Consider the following 16,910-nt stretch of genomic DNA (forward strand, 5'->3'; position numbering starts at 1 on the left):
TGACAAATGAGAAGTATCCCACTTGTCTTAAAGGCAAGAGGAAGTGCAGCTTCTGTTCAGGTCTATTGCTAACTTAACCACTTGTGGTGGGGAGTGGAAGACATTTTCCTGGCACTAGTAGATTACTTACATGGAAATAAAATAGATTATTTTACATGGTAAATTTAAGAATTACACCTTTTCTCCCACAGTTCAAAAGCAAAAGGACGGTCTTACCTATGGCTGTTGCCCAAAACAGTGACAGTATCCCATTTTTACTATGAATGTGCAGTCAGCATCCAGGTCTTCATTATAAACTTCATGCTTTTTTGAATAAGGCTTTTGTAGAGATGGGAAAATAATATTGGTGGCTTTGTATTTTAAATATTTCTTATGTATATATTTATCTTCTGATCCTAATAAGTGAAATCTACCAGCAGTTAATCTGATGGAGATCAGGCTGTTATGATGTTTCTTTGACCAGTTACCTTGCTTTCATCTTAGGTCCTGTATTGCTTTATCCACCTCTGTTTGTCAGGTTTCAGTCCCAACATAGATTTTCATTGGTAATGATACCTGTGGAAAATTTTCTGCAAGCTAAATAGTTTTTCTAAAAAAGCCACAATGATGCCATTCTAATATTGAGAGGTATTTTAATATGCTGAAATACACGGAACAGTATCTTTCTTGACAGCAGGTATAGCAGTTAGTTGTTTAAAGAGGTCTCAGAAATAAGGGTTTGGGGGATGAGTGTTCTTCAACTAAACGTGCATGGCATGTTTGTGTATCTTTGACCTTTTACCTTTATCTTTCTTTTCTACTCAAAAGGTCAGTGTTCTCTAGAACCTTTGACTTCTTTTGTTTGTAGCAGCCACTGGATGCTCATATCTCCTTAATTATATATTTTTGTGTATTGCTAAACAAAAATCAATAAATAGAATTTACTTAAGGGGCCGTCTCGAAAGGCACCAAGGCTGTGAAGCAGGAATTATCAAGTTAATCACAAAAGCCTACCACCTTTACTCCAGTTTTCAAACACAATGAAGACTATCTCAGTGGCTGAATTGGAAGTGTATAATTAGTGTTCAGATTTTTGCATCATTTGGTCCCAAAAAATAATAATGGTAAAATAAAATGGCTGATGCAACTGCTCAGAAGATGCCTTTTTTATATGATCCAAGATTGTATTTACAGAAGAAATATCTTCGTTTCAGATCCAGGGCAATATTTTCCTCTAGAGCACAACTTTAGAAACCACAGGCCCTGATCCTGCTGGCAAGTAGGTACACATTAAATATTAGCAATAGCAATGCCATTTGATTGCTTGACTTCTTTTTGTATAATAATAGTTCAGTAATAATTATGAATAACAACTCGCCTCTTCTTCAGTATTTTGATTTAACATTTTTTGCAGTGTCAGGCTATGGAACTGCTTGGAACACTGATTTCTGGTTTAAATGATTTCCCTGCTGCTGCAGGAGTATTTAGGAAGGTTTCTATTGTGTTACCTATACCATAAATGTTCTCTATTCTAAAAATCATCTTGTTACTTAAAGTGCTCCAAATAAGGAAAAAAAAAGGATACCTGGTGTTTTATGGCTAGGTATTGCTGAATACAGGTTTTATGTACTTGTAAACCAGCTGTACCTATCTTGAGTCCAAATGGTATTGTGGTCCTCTGGTAATAGCCAGTGAGAAGAACTAAATACTGAGTGCTGCTATTTGATTTCAACAGTAAGTACTAATAGAAATTATTTTATGGTCAATAATAACCTAAGTACCTCATTTAGAAGTAACTTTATACTAATTACAGATACTGCTGTATGCAAATGAAGGTTTGTGATTTTCATCAATTTTGATATCAGCTAGCAGGGTTCTTGCCATACTACCAGGTCTGGTTGAAGCAGCCTCTGTGCACAGTATTCCATGTGCTAGCACAGTGTTACTGTGTGAGCCAAATGATCACCCAGGTATAAAATTGCATTGGTTAGGCAGGTCAGTTATGGACAGGACTACAGTCTTTGCCTGAAATCTGGTACGGAAATTCAGACAAAAGGTATTTGGTGCTTGTAACAATCACCAAACAATGGATGACAGAAATAAGACCTATTCTGTTTATTTCCCCAGTTGAGCATGTGTATGTGTGTGTTCTGCCACATCTGTGTTCCCTTGAGTTCTTGTTAGGTGCCACCAGCCTGGGCTACTGCAGCCCACGTAAATAAATCTCCTTGAGCTGCTATTCACTTACACAGAGCATCTTCTTTGGAACCCACATGATACATCCCTTGCTCTTATGCAGAGTGAGTTTGCTTCAGCTACAAGGTGCTTAGCTTAAGTTCTCCTGTCAGTTTTTATTTGCCATTGTGTTCCTCTCATTATGTATTTATTTGGACCAAGATTATTGATTTAGCAGATAGGTGCTGTTGCTGGTATATTGATTCACTTGCAGTGCCAGCAGGAGTTGTTGGCAGAAAGATCTCCCTTCTTTTTTCTTGCTCAAGTTGCAAGCAAACGTGTAATACATTCCTCACTATTCCAGAGTTGTTTCAGTTTCTAAATATATGAAATGTTACTAGTTCTAAGTGTATGTATGTTACTACCCTGCTTGTTGTTTCTTCTTTCAAAGTTGCTGTACAGCTGCACTACCTGGCTTTTTAAAAAGATCATATTGAATTTTGGAGGGAGATTTGAGCAGCATGGTCAAAGTGCCAGGAGAGTTTCCTGTGATGTAAACAGAATTCTGCATCCAGAAGTTTTTCTGGTTTCCTTTTGGTTGGTAACTGTCTTAGTAGCTTTTCTACTCCACAATCACATGGATTAAGTTGTTGAAAAAACAGCCCTACAGCTTGAATTGAACTGAAATGGAATACTCTGAAGATGGCTATGAATAATTCAGTTTCCTCTGTTGGAAGGTAGATGAATCAATCCTTTAATTTTTTATACTACATGTAGGAGGAGTGTAAAGGGAAATACGTGAATAAGGGAGGGTAAAGTCCACAATAGAAATGAAAATCTAGAATTTAAGAAATATCCTACTTTACTTATTTATTACTTACTTTATTACCAGCTTTTCAGCCGGTAAAGGACAATATGATGTTTTCTTGCAAATTTTAGGGGTCAAGTCATTAACCACTTATCATTTAGGATGTTCATCATTTAGCTGCAGCAAATCAAAGCAGGGAGTAAAAGAATACACTATTTGTCTCCTAAAACTTTAGTGTTCCTAGAGGGGAAAGTGCACTTTTGCCTTATATTGGTATAGTTCTTTGTTTTCTCATGCATTACTGTCTTTTATTTCTGTAATTTTATTTGTAGTTTGAAACTTTGTAGTGTGTAACAGACATAAAGAAACTCTTAACTGGAGGTTGAATTAGTGTGGTTTACTTTTAGGGTACAGGGCTTGAGTAAAGACTTGATGAGGCTATTTGGATGTAACTTCTCAGAACAGAGATTAGGCATGTGGCTACTGTGAATATTCGGGAATTATAGGAAGCTGAAGCTGTGTCACCCTTTTAAATTACCTTGACATAATGCTTAATGATTATCATGGTGACTGAATACTATTAATGAGTAGAAAAATATGGAATAAAATTGATGAGTATTTTTAGGGTATTTTTGGGGTACTTTAAGGTTGTGTATGTGGCATCAGAACATTTCTAGAGGGAAGAGGATTTTTAAAGCTATTTTTAATTTTATTCTATGTGCAGCAGATCACTAGAGATAAACAATCTGTTAATGACAGTTTGTTTAAAAAACCTTTACATTTAGAATTCCTGTCCTACTGTTTAGATTGGAGGAAATACACTATGTAGCATAATATATTTCTGCATATTAAACCTCAGTTGCAGTGCCTTGCAAATGTAAAACTTGCTGATGGTAGTTACTGTTTTTTAATAGATCATTGACCCGTCAATCAGACTCTGACCATTTCAGAGATAAAAAGCTTGGCTTTCATTGGCTGCTAGGAATAGAGCACCTTTCCACAAATTAGGAAACGGTGTAATAATTAACAGGTATAATGGATATGTGCATTCAGGTTTCAGTTGTATCTTCCTGAGTTTTAGCTCTTGTTATCTTTTGTGTAGTTAGTTAAGCCACTGTCTGCCCACTGATAATTTAACTACAGTATAAAATGGATTTTTTTTTATGGCAGTAGAATTTTACTAAAATAATTAATAGGTTTTTTGCTCACCTTTTGTTCTTTCAGACTTTTATTTATAACAAGGTGTAGAACTTTACTAACAAAACTCATTAAGTGGGTAATAGTTCTGTTCTGAAGCAGCAAAGCACCAGTTCTTTAAACACTTTTGCCTACAGGGAATTTACCTAAACTTTATTTTTTTTTCTTTCTGATTTACAGACTCAAAATGATTTTAGGTACTGATGATTGCTGGTACAGGAAGGAGTTTGACATCTTTGACTCAAAAAGTCACTTGGAAATTGCCAAACAGATCATTTAGTAAGCGGACCTATTACACGAATCAGAAAGTTAGCAGAGGTCATTTACCATTCCTAAGGTAATTTATGTTTTGAAAATATAAGCTGTATTTTAATTGCAAACATTGATTAAACAACATCAAGATTCAATTCCTTTGGTGTGATCATAGAATCATAGAACAGCTCAGGTTGGAAAGGCTCTTAAAAATCATCAAGTTCCAAACCCTGTGCCATGGGCATGTTTCACTAGACCAAGTTGCTCAGGGCCCCATCCAACCTGGCCTTAATGTACTGGTACTGCAAAATGTGAATCAGCAAAGCAAATCCTAAGTTTAGAGAAGTTACAGAACTGGAAAGTTAAGGAAAACTTTTTGAATTTTTGTGTAACTTATAAACCTTTAAACATGTCAACAAGCAAAATAAAAATGATACTTAAAATGAGGGGCTGATAAATTACTATATAACTGGACATTTACTAAGTTCATTTGAACTGAAAGTAACATTTTCTGTTTGTCACAGACCGGTTACTGAGCTTTTTGCATTATGTATTGGTAGCCTTTTATCTGCAAAACTTACTAACATCATTTCTTTAGGGATTCAACATTGCTATCACTTTGCTTAGTCTTTCTCTTACCTGATCCACTACTTTAGTGTTGACTGTAAATTCTGTTCTTCTGGTTATTTGTATATTACCATTCTTTATATAACTCAAAGCTTTCACAGCTTTGGGTATTGACTTTTAAAAGTTACCATTTTCTGGGACTAAATTTAAATGTACAATTGCAGAGGTTTGAACACTCCAATGTTTTAAGTGGTATTTATTTGGTTATGAGCATAAAAGTGGCCAATACTAGTCACTGGGTTTTGTAGCTTCTCTGTATTTTGCCCTAATTTTAGTGATGTATATTGCTTTTCAGTGACAGCAATCATGTACCAGAGATCACTATTTTGGAGTGTTTATGGTTTTTTTGTGTTAAAATGAGCCTTGTGAATGTGCAGATTTATTGACCCCTAGTGGGGTTGTTAGGAAAATGGTTGGTAATTTAATTAGTGCTAAATGAAAAATTTGCCTATTTTTCAATGCTGCATTTCTTTCAACAGTCTTTTCCTTCTATTTACAGCTGGATTAGCTCTTGAATTTTTTCTGGTGTTCTCTACACCTGCAGAATTGCCTATTGAAGCAACTTGTGTTAGCAGTAGCCCTCCCAAAACAAGTAGCTGTAATCAGCATTTTAAGGAACAGTCATAGCTGTTTCTGCATATATAAAATTATAATTATACAGCAGAAATTTAAAAAAAGAAAAGGTCTTCTTTTTGTGTGCTGTGTAAGTGGGCTTATTTTTAATTAGCTAGAAAAGTTAGTAATTTCTTGAGTAGTTTGATACTACATAAATGAATTAAAGCAAATCCTAAATTACCTGCTCAAGCTGTACTGACCTCTTAGTGGTTATTAAATAATTATTATTTATCAGTATATAGCCTGAAACAGTAGTTTCATGCCAAAACAGCATGTAAAATATTGCATTCCTAGCAAACTTTAATTTTAAATATCTCTAGTGTTTTAATCATTTAGTTGAAACTAATTTTCTGGGAGATTAAATGATCTCCTAACTGTGCTGCGAAGATTTCTTACCTTTATTTCAGATGAGTAAAAATCAAGTACTGAATAGTGAAGTCACATTTGACTGTTTGATTAGCAATAGTAAATGAAGACAAATAGGTCAATAATTAAACTTAATTTTAACTTCCCTATAATGTGTTTCTGTGTATCAGAATCAGAAACTAGGTGTTGCTATAAATTTATTTTTCTGTGCAAATTTGACAGAAATAAATGCTGAATATTTCTAAAGTAAATTCCCTTTTTTAGATTTTGTACATCTATTTTTATAGGCTTGAAGTAGTTAAGTAGTGTTTTTACCAGTTAAACTATGAAATACTCCCATGAATTGTAGGTGTTTTTAAAATTGCAAAGAAAAAGTAAAATCCTCTTTTTTTTTTGCATCTGCTGATATTTATTATTGTGCTTATTGCATGAACCCTGTTATTTAAAGTCAAACTTACACAGCAGTCAAAAATGTCAAAAAGACCTCAGATTCATATTTTTGTGGGAGCACCCAGTATCCCGAGGCCGCGGGAGGGGTTCGAGCAGAGCTCAGCCCCTGCTGGTGAGCGATGGAGGGAGCTGCGCTGTTTGTGTGACAGCCCTGGCTGTGTTCCTGCGAGGCTCCGGGCTGCTGCTGCCCCCTCGGTGCCCCAGGCAGAAAGCTCCGCACCCACAGGTGTCCCCACCAGTGGGGACAGAGGTCAGCAGGGCAGGTTCATGGCAAAAGAAGGAAAAGATTTGCCATCTCCTGCCCCTGTGGGACGAACTTGTACCTGCACGCCTAAAAAGAGCCCAGGTTTAACTTGCTCTGATTGTCAAGAACCCAAAGATGGATTTACACGTGCAGATGTCAATCAGGCTGCAGGTCAGCACCTGCCCCAGGGCTGTGCAGAATCAGCTGGACAAGAGAAAGCATCAGGTGCCTGCTGCCCAGAGCTCCCTGAGAGAAAAGCGTGTCCTTCAGAAGTTAACAGCACTGACATTTCTGCTTTGGTTGCCAGCACTGAGCAGGTCAGCATCCATCTACAGTCTGTGGGACTTCAGGCAGCTCACAGAAGTGAGCATCATGAACATCTGAGTCAATGTATGGATGTGCTTTTCCAAAAAGGTCAGGAGTCCAAAGCAAAAGAACCAAATGACTGTGCAAACTTTGCAGTGTCAGCGGACACTGAGTTTCGTAGTGTAGTGACTTCGAGTCGGGTGGCTGTTTTTGCACAGAATGAGATGCAGCAAAGTATTCTAAAACTATCAGAAATAGAAGCAGGCAAAAGAGCTGAAACAGGACAGTATGATCACTTGCAATGTGACTCTGGTGTTGGAACGTGTACTACTGCTGTGACTGAAAATGAATATGAGGAAGAGGATGCAAGTTCTCTTGAACTTTTCAGTTCTGACGATGATGGGGAAAATGTTTCGATTAAAGCTACAAAACAGGAAGAGAATGCTCAGGAAAATGCAGAAAAGCTTCAAGAAGTTAATGTTCCTGCTGAGCAACTTGTAAATGAAATCCATATTGAGCCATTGAGCTCTGGGATACTGTGCTCTCAAGGGAACTGTTCTCACAAGAACTTTTCTAAAAGGCCCCGCAAGCATGAAGTTTCCCTTCATCTTTCTCACTCAGCATTTAGAAGACAGCTGAAATCCAAGAGAGCTAAACTGAATTCTTCTCCACCTGCTTCTGGGGTGAGAGTGGATCCAGACAGGATGGCAGAGTTCAAGAAACTCCAAAAGAAACTATCACTACTTAAGAATTGCTGCAGCAAAAATCAAAAGTACAATATTTTGGTTGCAGTTGTACATCCTTGTCATATCAAAGAAATACAGAAGAAGACTAAACCAAAATCTTCATGTAAAGTTGCTGTGGCAACAATTGTTGTTACTGACCAGTCAGAAATTGAGAGAAAGGTGGTCCTGTGGTGTGGTGCTGCATTTTGGTCCCTCACTGTGTTTCCAGGGGATATTGTACTGCTTACAGGTGAGAGTTCTTTTGTTTGCCTTTTTAAAATATGGATCTTAAAAATGCCTGTTTAAAGTAGAAGAATGTAGCAAGTCATTTGGAACTATGACTAAGCATTTGTAAGTCTCTTTCTTCCATCACTTGCATCATTGAGTTCTCAGTCATCCTGAGTGCATCATTGACTATTCCATGGAAGCTTGCCTTCAGACACAGCCATGGAGAGTCAGGGCTATTCTGTAAGGTGTCAGTGTTTTAAAACAGTTGTTCCTGAAAAGTACAAGTACTGCTACAAACCAGACCTAAGCAGTGTCTGCTAGGAGGCTAATGAATTTAAGAATTATATCAAATTGATGAGACAGTTTTACTAGCTCATTGTAAATGGTGTTGGTAGATTAAAATAAAATCACTGTGTTTCCAAGTGTTCTCTTTCACACCCTGTGCCTTATACATCTGTATGTAAGAGAGTTATATAGTCAAGAGAAATATTATACACTTCAGTATTGTTGATATGTGAGTTGATAAAATTGTTTTTTTCTTGCAGATATAATAATGTATGAGAATCCTTGGTGTGGAGAAGTCATGCTTCAGTCAACATTTACCAGTCAGTTACTGAATCTGGGGAACTGCTCAGCTCTCAATACAGAAGAATGTAAGATTGTAGTGCATAAGTTGCCATGAAAATTACAGTAAAAGAGCTATTTCAAGTGCTCCATTTTGCTGGCAATGCATCACATATAATGTAAAATAGAAATGTGTGCAACTGAGAGGTACAAAACACAATAGAAAAATATAACAGGAATACCTGAGCACAAGATGTGGACATAACATCAAATAGGCATGTGGAGATGATGACAAAGTTTGGTGGCTACCACACTGAACTCAAAAAAATTAGTTTAGTTTAGGAAAGAGCAGTTATCCCAGGACCTGCCCATGTCATGTCTGAGATTGCATGAGGATTAACTTTTTTGCAAAATGGAGTAAGTAGATCCATTCAGGGAAATGAAAGGAGGATTGGAGACTGAGGGGAAAATACTGTGGAAGTATCACCATTGTTCTTCCTGTCTTTGTGATGTCCACTGTTGTGATGCCAGCTCTTAAGGCGGATTCTGAGGCCAGTGATCAAGAACAGCTTTCTTCTTACCCAGCTATGATACAAGGTTTTTTTTGTTGTATTTTAAAGTATTGCACTTAGCTTAACTTCATCTGCCTCCTCTTGATACTACCCTGAAGTACAGTTTCATTTCAAATAAAGTGTTATATACCTCAAGAATTTCTAACCTTAAAGTTTTTCTAAAATTGTTCTGATTTTTTCAGTGTAAACATGTTCCAAGTCACAAGTTTTACACTTCTAAGCATACAAAGCAGTATGTGACTTTGCCTTTTTTCCATATAAATTTATCCTCTAGTGGATGATGGTGTTCTGCATGGCTTATTGGCATACATATCATCAGAATTTCCACACTTCAGAGACATTCCACAAAGACAAGTTCAGAGACTGGATGATGTTCGGTATGTGCAGCTAGATCAGCTCCAGCCAAATACTTTGGTGCACTCAATCCTGAAAATTATCAATATTTCTGTGTTAACAGGTAAGTTCATGCCCTGGACTCCAACTTCTGCAGTAGGTGGAACTTAAACAGCAATTTTGCAAGGCAAAATGTTTCTCACTGCTTGATTTCAAGCTTTGCACAAAAATTTGATCACATTGCACTATCATCTTGAACTTGTAAGATACAAATTTCCACCCACATCATCAATAGAATGTTTATTAGTTTTAAATGCAGAATTTTGAAGATAGACATCTTCATAATTTGCTCTGGTATTTAAGTCTTGGAACTAAATATTAGTTAGATATTTCATCCAGGTGTTCTTGTTCAAGAATTATTTATGAAAAATGCTGTAGTTGTAATGTGGAACTGAAACAGACATGCAGTGTCCTGGATAAGAGTGGTGTACAGATTTGTATGTACTGTTACTAATAGTTTTAGTGTGCCTTGTACACTTTGTGCCTATAGTTTTCTTTTATGTGAAAACTTCTAGAGAAATGTTTCTTCCACTGTATTCTACAGAAGTTATGGGAACTTCTAATTACAACAGTTGCTGAGAGATTGAGTACAACTTCTTTCTACTCAGTCCAAGTCAGGATGAATGGGAGATGAAAGATGCTCAGATACCTCCTGGTTCAAAGAGAGTTGTCCAATTACCCAATGCTTAGATGGATGAAAGTTAATTAATATAGTTTATGCACTTTCTCAAACTAGATTCATGTTGCAGAAGAAAGCAGGTTATTTTCTGTCCAGAAGAAATTGTAGGTGTATTCTTCTTTGCTTTTATTTGTAGCATGAAATGTGATAACACCATGATGTCACTGTAATACTGAGGCACATGGGGTTTGTGTGCTTATATGCTTTTTACTGTAGAAGTAATGTAATTTCAATTCTTATCAGAATCTTTGTACAGCTACAGAGGTGGCAGCCAAAGAAAAATTATTCTAACAGTAGAACAGAACAGAGATCAACACTATAGGATGGTTCTGTGGGGAGCAGGGGCTGCCTGGTACCCCCAGCTTCAGAGGAAAAAAGGTAAGGTCCTTCTACCTATTGGTAGGTCTGAAAAGATTTTTGTGATGCTGTTAGTGCCTTTTAAGTATTCAGCTGGTAACATTTATCCATTCAACTTTAAATACTCCCCTTGGAGGGGTAATGTATTTTGTGCTAATTCTAACATCTCTGTTTAGAAGCAGTGCTCTCAGTAACAGAGTTTGATTGCACTTGGGAAGACTGAGAAGGCATAAATATTTAAAAACTTCAATCTATATACAAGATGCACTTACTTGTATAGTGCCTGGTTATGTGACTATAAAAATCCGTGAGTGTTAACTATGTTACCAGTTTTGCTGGGTCTTCCTTATCATTGTCTGGTGTAGCATGAATTAGTGAGTTTTTCCTATTCCTTTTTTCATTTTCTGCTTTCTGCTTTACTCGTGTTAGGCTTTATATCCTGATGGTCTTGAGACCAAGTCTAGCTGTAACTAAGTAAAAGCATCTCTTGCAAGAATTACATAAACTGTGCAGTGACTACTACCAAACTGTGATTTAGTCCTAGTCTTGTTCTTTTAAGAAAAGTTAAACTAGGTTTATGTTAAATTGATAATTGTGGAGATAGAAGATTAAAAAACAGGGGCACATTAAAATGGAAGTTGATTAATAACATGAAGATTTTCTTTCTCTGAGACATTGCCAGCATTAGTGCTGACAACAAATTTCAGAGCTGGTTTCTTTTTCAGAATGCTGAGTTGTCGTGACAGCTGAATTTGGTAGAAGTGAAATGAAATTTCTGTTATGGGAAACAACTCATGCAAAGTTTATAGGGAAAGGAAAAACCTTACATGTCATCACACTTAAAAGGAAGTTGCCAGAGCTGCCTATATGAGAATGTCATCTGATTTGTTTCTCAATCTTGTAAGTGACCTTGGCTTTCTGTCAATTAACCATGGTACAGAAAGTAAACTCTTCTGTTTGCTTTTTTGTTCTGTAGACCACATATGGGCCTTCAAATACCTTTTGGTCCAGTGTAGTTCTGTCTCAGGTGACCTGGAACTGCACACAACTCCATGGTCTTCCTATGAGTGCTTGTTTGATGATGACAAAAGGGCAGTTGAATTTAAAGAAAAGTTTCAGAAAAGTCAAACATCCCTCATGGAGTTGACAAGGCTCTCAGCACTCCTGGATGAAAAATGCTCAGGTAAATGTTATCCATAGCTCTGTCATGTCTGTTGTGCCATGCACAAGTAGGCAAAATAGATGCTCTCTTGATGAGGCAAGATGTTTTTTTTTTTAGGTAGCCCAGGTCTGGTTCTGAATTTATTCTGGAGGCTGCTGCCCTGTTCTTTGCCAAACTGAATGCAGCCTTCATCCCATGAGCCCAGCAGAGGGATAGGTGTGGTGTGTGCTGCCATGCAAAGGCAGCTTTGGAACACAGAGGGAAATGCTGACTTTTGTTGTCCACACCAGCCAGTCCAGGAATGATGTGACTAATTACTGAAAGTTTATCAGTGTTTCTCAAAAACCAGAACTCAATAGCTACTGCTATTGAAAACTTCTTACAAAAGGACAAAGAAGACAATTTTACACAGTCATCCTCTCCAGATAAACCTAGAAGATGGCTATGGGTGGTGTTAAATTCTAGGAAGTGATTAAAGTTGTTCTTGCAGCATTTAAGTCACTCTGTATGTAAATAGTGAAAAGCTAAGTTGTTAAAACTGTGCTTTTCAGTGTCTTTGAAACAGTGGGAAGAAAATCACTTGGAAATTCTTTGCACAATTTTGGTCTCTTATTCAGACACCTTCTATAGTGGCATCTACTGATATAGTCCCTGAAAATGTAGTTCTTTTGTACATTTTAAAATAATATTTAGTTACCAAGATTTTTCACTGAATAAAATACCTCTAAAAATTTGAGCATGTGTTAGCAAAGGGGAAAAAACTGAGCAAGTTCTTGATAGCAATTTTGGTTTTTAATCAGCTGTAGCCATTGATTTTGCTTTCAGTTCTAAATAAAGCTTAATTCATATTTGAATTGTTTTTGTAGGAGTGGTCCAAGTGAAAGCCCATATCTTGGAATTGAAGTTTACCATTTCCACTGGTCAGTACAAGCAACTCATCTTCTCTGCTGACACTTCCCTGGAATGTGTTTTGGCTTCTCTGCCTATGATTACGTATTCAGGTTGTGCCAAATGTGGTTTGGAGCTACAGGCAGATGAGAACATGATCTATAAGCAATGTATTAGATGTCTGCCATACAGCAAAGTAAAAACATTCTACAGGTAAACAAAATAGAGTTCAAGTAATGTTTATTATTAGGGAGGTAAACTTTTTCCATTTTAATTTCCCCCATACCTAAAATTCTTTGTTTAAGGTGTGCTTAGCAATCCCTGTCTCTCCAATGAATTTTCAATTTGTTGTTTTTGAATTGCTGTGTTATATTGTCATTATTTATACACGATATTCTTAGTTTGAATCTAACCTTTTAATTTCTATGAATGCCATCATGCAGGAATGATGTTTACCCAGTACTGTGTCAGATAAAGCTAAGATGGAGTAAACTTTGAGGACCAAAGGAAAAGTCATTGAGAATCTTGTTCCAGCCTAAATCTGAAATCACGTGAATGCAGAACTGTGTTTTTAAACTTATTAGTCAGTTTCAGCTGTGCAGAAATAATATTGACAAACGTTTTCAACAAACATTCTGGGAGAGCAGAGATAGTGAGTTATCACCAGATGGCACTGTGAGACACATATATTCACACTTAGAGAAAATAAACGAAGTGGATCTAGTTGATGTAGGTACATCTTTATTAACTAATTGTTCAATTCTCACATTTTTCTTGGGTTTTGAAATGGGATTTTCATTGTAACTAGAAAGACATGTAGCTAGAGAATGTTTATTGAGACAACCACGGACATGATAGAATTCTAGAATATGTAAATTTTCAATCTAAATTTTTTCTCAATTTCTTTCTAAACTCTTTCATAATGAGCTTAATGAATCATTAACTTAAATACTATTACTTAATGAACTAGGACTTAAGTATCCTATTTATCTAACCAGGTAGTGACTTAGTATTTTTCCTCTAAGCAAAATAGTCTTGCATCTTTATGTGCTATTTGTTTTCCTGTGAGGGAGGATTAAGTGCAAAAAGGTTTTTTCCTTAACTGAAAAGGTTCTGCCAGTCTTTTATAAGACTATAAGATCTCAGTGGGCATGAAGGACCTCAATTTGCTCCTGCACAAAAGAGGGTAGAAAAATGATAAGAATTTCCAGTGTTTGTATTCTCAGCATGGGAGCACATCCAGATGTAGAATATACATGTCCAATTTTTTCAGAGAAAAGCCTGACATTTTTGCACTGAAATTTTCTTCTGATCAATTTAGTAAGAAAACATCACCTTGGGAGTATTTCCTAACAGGGATTTTTATTTGTTCAGTGGTTTGTGAAAACATTTGGTATTTGTTACAGTACAAGAGACATACCTTGGTATTATGTGGCTATAAAGTGATGTATTAAGACAGATAATACAGAGTGATGTTGATACAGATGGTGCAATTCCAGATGATACACCTAAGCTGATGTCCCTGCTTTGCATTTCCACCACCTCCATGGGCAATCCTGACCATCTGAACAGTAAAAATTTTCCTTCTAGTGTCTAATCTGTGTCCTGTCTCAGTTTAAGGCCATTTCCTTATTTATTCCTCGAACTGATTCCAGTGCTACAGATTTGACACATGAGTACATAGAGATTTTCTCATTTTTCTATTTCTTGGTATTATGTTGCACAGTAAGATTAAATTTTAGTGCTTTCTAAAATTTTGCTTCAATAAAAAACAAACCATAGCAGTAAACTTCCATGAAACTTTGTTTTCTGATCTAGACCTGCTTTGATGACAGTAGAAGATGAAGGACATGAAATTTATGTTCATGTGGTGTCTGAGTTGATGGAAAAAATCTTCCTCAATATTCCTGCAGATTGGCTGAAGAGATTAGTAGGTACTGATTCATTAATTACTTGTGATAGAAACAGGCAGCAAAGTTCACAATGGAAGCAAAATTATTAATCATTGACAGTTTAAAAAAACCCTAAGCAACCAACATCAAAGAATATTTCAGTGGCTGTCTGACAAACTCGGAATTTCAGAGGAGAGGTTGCAACAGCAGGAGGTGAGGTGGTGTGAATACCTGTTACATAACTAAGTTGTTGTAGTTATATACCTAAATATTCAATAACTAAATAGATTCCTTATGTGCAAAATTGAATGTCTTAGGAGCTTTTAGAAGGAGCTGGCATGTTTTCATGATGTGAAACACTGAGCTGTGTTTCAGACAAGCTTCATTTGATACATCCTGTTTGACTTGAGGTGTTTAATTCTCACAGGTAATGAGAAACAGGCTCAGCTCATTGTTTTTAAAAAGTAATTGAAAGTAAAAGCTAATTTTCTATTCAGATGTTGAACTTCACTTCCAGTAATTCAATGGAGCTTCATGGAGGTAGAACTTGAATGTTAGGTGCTATTGTGAAAATCAGGTGTAAATTGAATTGTTTTGTGTCTTGCAGTGCCCTCTTCAGATGTAACCTACAGCGCAATAGTAGCAGACCTGTGTCATTCACTGCTGGCAGACACAGAAGCATCCTATTTGTTGGAAATCAGAAGCCACTTCGTGCTAGATGAGAACAGCTATCCTTTGCAAAAGGATTTCCATCTGCTGAATTTTCATCCTGATCTTTGACCTCTGCACTAACTGAGTAACAAAAACCATAAGGACACACAGATGGGAAGCAGAAGAAAAATTACTTAGCCGAAGGAAGCAAATATCTTTTAAAAACGATAATAAAGGATTTTGGTTTTAACTTATGAAAAAAGAAAAACTATCAAAATGACTGGTATGGAATATCTGCTAATAGTATATACTGCTGGAGTAATACTGATGAATTTTCATAAGATATATTTTTATACATGCATAATATATTTTTATACATGCATATTTGTCTTAATAATGATGTTAATAAACTCCAACAATTTCTTTCATATCTGTTTTCCTTTTTCTCCTCAGAAAAGTTCACTAGTATTGTAAGAGACTGAATTTTCCTGAGATCTGGCATATTAGAGGAAGACAGAGAATTCAGTAATATTTTAGCTACTCAATTTTTGTTTGTCTTATCCCATATGCTATCTGGAGCTTGGTGGTTTTGTTTTGCTGTTGTGGTTGCTTTCCTTCTTTTAACAGTGGAATATTTGCTGTTTACCTTCAGCAATTTTGCTGCTGCTCTTTTCTCTTGTAAAACAGAACTGTCTTGTAATCATTCCACCTCCTTCAGCTCAAGGTAAGTCTCAAGCACAAGATCAGATGGATGGTATATAAAAGGCAGTAGGTAAAACAATTGCTCATTATGTGACAGTTAAAAACACTATTAGAACTCCTTATTTGATGATGTTTCTTGCTTTGAAATAACTCCTGTTCAGGAAGAGTCAAAAAGGGCCTTTCTCATTTGCTTCCCTTGGATGACCATGAGTACAAGTACATTGGTAAGTGTGTTAGAATTTGGTTTTTCACAGTTTAGCTTAAATTACTGAACACACAAGCTGGAAGTCTTGTTACTTTAATGTATGAAAAGAAAAGAGGACCACACTGTACATCAAGTCAGACAGGTGACTTCCCACCTTAGGGGTATTTGTTAACAGATGCTGTGCATTGCGTGCATCTTCTGCATAAGCTCATGAACCAGCCATCTGAAATACTAACTGCTTACTTTTAAGATCCTTAATGGTATTATTGAAATAATAAAATGCAAAATGTATTTGGTGAAATAATTTTCTTCTAGTAATATGTAAACTGTATGATAACTGTGTAGTTTTTCTCCCCAGAACAAACACAATAGCTTTGCTTATCAGATTGGTTTGCAGTAGTTTTGTGGGGCTGAAATTTGAATAGAGCTCTATGGGGTTGAGTTGCTGGTATTACCCATTTAGATATAATGAAGGTCGAGCACTTTGTCATATTCAGTTTAATGTAATGAGTTTAGGCTCATTTTGTATCCAGTGCTGTAATTAGCAAGACAGACTGAGAGTACTGTGTAACATACCAGATGGTGGATCAGGGAGGTCTGTTATCTTGCAATTCCTCTGTGGTATCTTCTCTTTCATAACATTTCCTTTAGGAAATAACAATATTATCAAAATGGAAAGTGGTTTCATCTCCCCAGAGAGGCCTAATATTTTTAAGATTTTGAATTAATTAATATTGTATCCTGTTTGAAAGGAAGTTGGTTTGATTTCAGCTGTAGAGGTTATGGAACACGATTGTGCAAAATGTTTTGCTGCAGCAGCCTGTGTGTCTGGTTTTTGACTGTACAGTGAGAAGGGTACAGAGCTCAGGTCCC

The 16,910-nt window shown here is 36.4% G+C and overlaps 1 protein-coding gene across 8 annotated transcripts in view; it reads left to right on the forward strand.

Annotated features, from left to right (window-relative positions):
- The window catches only part of SHLD2 (shieldin complex subunit 2), a 29,169-nt gene extending 13,631 nt beyond the window's left edge, over positions 1–15,538 (forward strand). For 2 of the 8 annotated variants that reach the window (XM_030951109.1, XM_030951107.1), the window contains exons 2-10: positions 4,340–4,496; positions 5,538–7,994; positions 8,518–8,625; positions 9,383–9,565; positions 10,424–10,558; positions 11,514–11,720; positions 12,566–12,800; positions 14,406–14,521; positions 15,087–15,538. In XM_030951109.1, the coding sequence (XP_030806969.1) occupies positions 6,491–7,994; positions 8,518–8,625; positions 9,383–9,565; positions 10,424–10,558; positions 11,514–11,720; positions 12,566–12,800; positions 14,406–14,521; positions 15,087–15,259 (2,661 nt within the window). In that variant the 5' untranslated portion in view covers positions 4,340–4,496; positions 5,538–6,490 and the 3' untranslated portion in view covers positions 15,260–15,538. Of the gene's footprint in view, positions 1–1,193; positions 2,892–3,807; positions 7,995–8,517; positions 8,626–9,382; positions 9,566–10,423; positions 10,559–11,513; positions 11,721–12,565; positions 12,801–14,405; positions 14,522–15,086 lie in introns of those variants that run through there. The other 6 variants (XM_030951111.1, XR_004060838.1, XM_030951110.1 and 3 more) reach the window with 6 other exon arrangements.
- Positions 15,539–16,910: the final 1,372 nt, after the last annotated feature.

This window comes from Camarhynchus parvulus, chromosome 6 (assembly GCF_901933205.1).
Source record: "Camarhynchus parvulus chromosome 6, STF_HiC, whole genome shotgun sequence".
Lineage (NCBI taxonomy): Eukaryota > Metazoa > Chordata > Aves > Passeriformes > Thraupidae > Camarhynchus > Camarhynchus parvulus.